Raw genomic sequence first — 3768 nt, forward strand, 5'->3', positions numbered from 1 at the left:
AGCTCCTCCTCCCCGCCGCCGCGCCAAGGGCAGGGCCAGGGCAGCGCCTCGCCCGGCCCCTCGGCTTCGGGCTGCTGCCCCGGAGAGCCGAGCGCCTGGTGCGGTCACAGCGCCTCCGCTGGGAGCGAGCCGCCAGCGTGATTAACCTCGCCTGTGCCCACTCCGAGCCTCTCCCGCCGCCGCTTGGCTCCGCAAGCAGGCAGGCTTCGTAGGCCCATCCCCCGATTCAAAAAGCGAAACCTCCTTTTAAGATTGTAAAACACCGCCCGGGCCGCAGAGCCTGCCCCCTGGTTCCCAGTCTAAGGAAAGGGCCAAGATACTCGGGGCAGGAGGGAGGTGCGAGCAGGCTCGCAGCAACCACCAGGCTACTGAAGCCAGGCAGATGACACGTAGGGCAGATAGATAAGCTGCTGCCTGCAACACTCCCACCAGGGCTGTTTAAGGTTTAAAGGTTTCGGGTTGAGTAGTTATACAGTAACTCCAGGCACTGGCAGCTTGATCTGAACTGCGCGCAAGGGGAGATGAAGTTATTTGCTCTCTAATCCTGTGGGATACTGCAGCGTTTATAGTCAGGCTCTGTGAGAAACCATGAGAAAGATTGCATTTCCAAGTTATTTCGTAGGCTATGCCCATAAAGCTTCACAAGTCAGTTTTGAGAGAAATGTTGGGAGGGACCTGTTGCACCCTTGCATGCCAGGGTGTCAGTACTGAACCTGTTCCTTTTCCCTGAACTGAGTAAAACCACTTTCTTGGTGATGACTTTCAAGTGTGTCATACTCGTTTTTACACCGCTCACACTACTAAGGCCCAGAGAAGTTTACATACATTTTGAACTCAAGGGGATGTGTTTCCAATATTTCATTACCCAGCGACAAAAATCAGTAGCTATCTGAGGTGTCTGAGAAGGTGGAAAGGTGCAGTAATGTGACAGCAGCTAGCTTTACAGTTCTTGAATGCTTGAAATACTTTGAAACAGCTTTGAATAAAAAAGTGCTGTTTTCCCAAAGAGCAAAAAGAAACCCTTTCATGAATCCTAATGATTTTTATAACTATTTGAATCCTGATTTGTTTTTTAGCAAAGAGTAAAATTATCTGTGAATTATTTTTTCATTTTAGACGCAGTTTTCTTTGTGCCATTGAAAACTTATGTCCTTTTACTACTGAGGATTACTTGCATGAGTGAGACATGTTGAATCATGAAACCACAATGTGAAGAAAATGTTTCTGATAAAAGCCTGCAAAATAGAACAGAATATTCTACTTTGAAAGCTCCATTTTTGGCTTAAAATATATGCAATAGCAAGCATTTATGTTAAACTATTCTTTTTCATATTTAGCTCATAAATAAAAGCATGTTTAATTGTGACTTAATCTAATACCGCAGTTCAGTTTAGCAACTTGTTTTACAGCAGATAAAAATCAAAGTGTAATTTTGATTCTTATTTAAAATGAAAAATTAATAAGGATACAGCTAACACAAGCTAGAGCAATTCATCTTACACTAATTGAATTGGCCCTTAGGCTTACATGAAGATTAAGCTATGCATTAAAGAGAAAAGTAATGTGAAACGGCACACTTGCCTAGTGTAATGATAGAAAGCTGTGTTATAGTGCCACCTACTGGGTTGCGACCGGTATTACTTTTTCCTTTCTGAAAATCTTGTGGTTCATTCACTGATTTCTGATACAGTATATGATAAGTGATTGCTTTTCAGTAAGATTTACAAATAGCATGCATTAATACACTGGCAGGATGAAAGTGCAAACAGTCATTATCTGATGATAAACCCGCGACTCTTGCTCCAATACTTTGACATTAGCCTCATGTAATAGAGTAACAGGGTAATAGTAATAGAGAGATGATAAAAGGCATCATCTTTGAACCAGGAGTTCTAGAGTTTTGCATTTCTTTTTGTCTCAGACCAACATGGCTACCAAATACATCCCTCGAGTAACTTAAGCTTTTGCTTTGGCAGTAGGATGCTATGACCTGGTAATATGTAAAGTCATAACCTTGCTTAAGGGATGCATTGCATCTTTTCACTTGCATGTTTATTTTAATACGCTGTTATCTATATACAATAGCAAGGAAAGACAAATGCATCAAATACAAATTGAACTGTGTTTATTTCTAAAAATGAAATTGTTCAAAAAATAAAAGAGCTTGAGATCTTTTGTCAGAGACAGCACATGTTGTTACAGAGGTTCGCAAGAAGTCTCCAAAGATCAATAATAATGTCACCATAACATTACACCGCACATCATCAGGAGATTGCTATCAGATTTACCCTAGTTTGCATGGGCCTGCTATCCCTATTCTTCATTTTATAACACTACTTGTGGAGTGGGCTACAGAGTGAGTGAGTACACATGACATCCTCAGGTGCTAGATGAGATGAACTCCTTGTTTTTGCTCTTCATTCTGGAAAGTTCCTCAGTCACCCATGACAGCATATTACAGGAACAGTTAGGCACTTAAATGTCTAAATGATGCCTTTTTTAGCCACAAAACAAGAAAACACTTAAGAGCAACACAACCTGGTACTGTGGCTGCCTACGGTTAAAATTGGAATAAAGATAAAAATCCTGATTAAAAGCTTGTACAGGCAAACAAAAGCAGCCAGTATTTTTTTTTTTAAGGAAAACTTTTTCAAAAATTAAAAAAAGGTAGGTTAATTTTTGAACATGCTAAGCTATGCTACATGTTGACAAGGAAAAACAAAGTCAAGTATACAGAAGGAATAGATTGTGGGGTAAAATACAGCAGATCTGCAGGTGGCCTGCACCTGGTTGAATGGAAAATATTAAGTGTAGCTGCTCTGCTTCCTACAGTAGCTGCAATAAACCATGCTGTTCTGAATTAAATTAATAAATGCATTTTAATAAAATGTGACAAAGATTCAATGGACTCAGATGAAAAATGTGTTTTAGCACGTACTATTAAAAAGTTCCTCACAAGATTTATTACTGTCATAAAACAAACGTACCCCCTCCTCCCCAACCTTGAAAGAATTCTTTGTTTACAAAGTAGTAAAAACTGTGCAAACAGCACTGGGATAAACTGTCGTTAATTCATTTTTCTTGGTCATTATCTTTGTTGCAAGCAACACCTTGGAGTTGAAGCAAGTTTAATATCTCAAAGGAGACGGATAGTCTTTCCTTCTGAATGGTTAATCTCGTGAATTCCACTGTTTTGGAAAATTCTGGAGTTGGAGGCAACTTTTTAAGAAGCCGAGTAACAAGCCGGGCTTGTTCTGATGCTAGTCTTGCCAGTCGCTGGAGTTCTTGATCTGGTGAATTGACATGAGTCTCTGATATGAGCAATAAGAGATGTTTGCTGAGTTGTCTGACGCTAGTCAGCTTCTCCACCCAAAAATTAATTTCTCCTTTATCAAACAGGTAGTCGTCTTCTACCTTAATCAAAAGAAAATCAATGATTGAAACATGTAACAAGAAGTAACTTATCTTACCTGAAGTAACAGTGAATAAGGAAAAATAATACTGGTATAAACAATCTCCTAGGATGCCAGTGACATTCTGCCTTCAAAAATCACACCCTTTCGGTGCAACTATTCTTGAAACAGTGGACGTGAAAAGCAGTCATTAACATTAAATGTGCTTTTTTCCCCTCCCACTGTGAAACTATCTTACATTACACAGGAGCTGTGTACAAATGTTCATTTTTAGTGGTAGAAAATTTCCACTGCTGGAAGTTATTCTGGGAGAGGGCACAGTATAGATCAGGGGTCTCCAACCTTTTTCAGCAGG

General features: G+C 40.2%; 1 protein-coding gene across 1 annotated transcript in view; it reads right to left on the reverse strand.

The window, feature by feature from the left end:
- Nucleotides 1-6: 6 nt before the first annotated feature.
- The window catches only part of THADA (THADA, armadillo repeat containing), a 296890-nt gene continuing 293128 nt past the window's right edge, over nt 7-3768 (reverse strand). The window contains exon 39 of the mRNA XM_025203203.1: nt 7-3414. Within this exon, the coding sequence (XP_025058988.1) occupies nt 3073-3414 (342 nt within the window). The 3' untranslated portion in view covers nt 7-3072. The remainder of the gene's footprint in view (nt 3415-3768) is intronic.

Source organism: Alligator sinensis, unplaced genomic scaffold (genome assembly GCF_000455745.1).
Source record: "Alligator sinensis unplaced genomic scaffold, ASM45574v1 scaffold377_1, whole genome shotgun sequence".
Lineage (NCBI taxonomy): Eukaryota > Metazoa > Chordata > Crocodylia > Alligatoridae > Alligator > Alligator sinensis.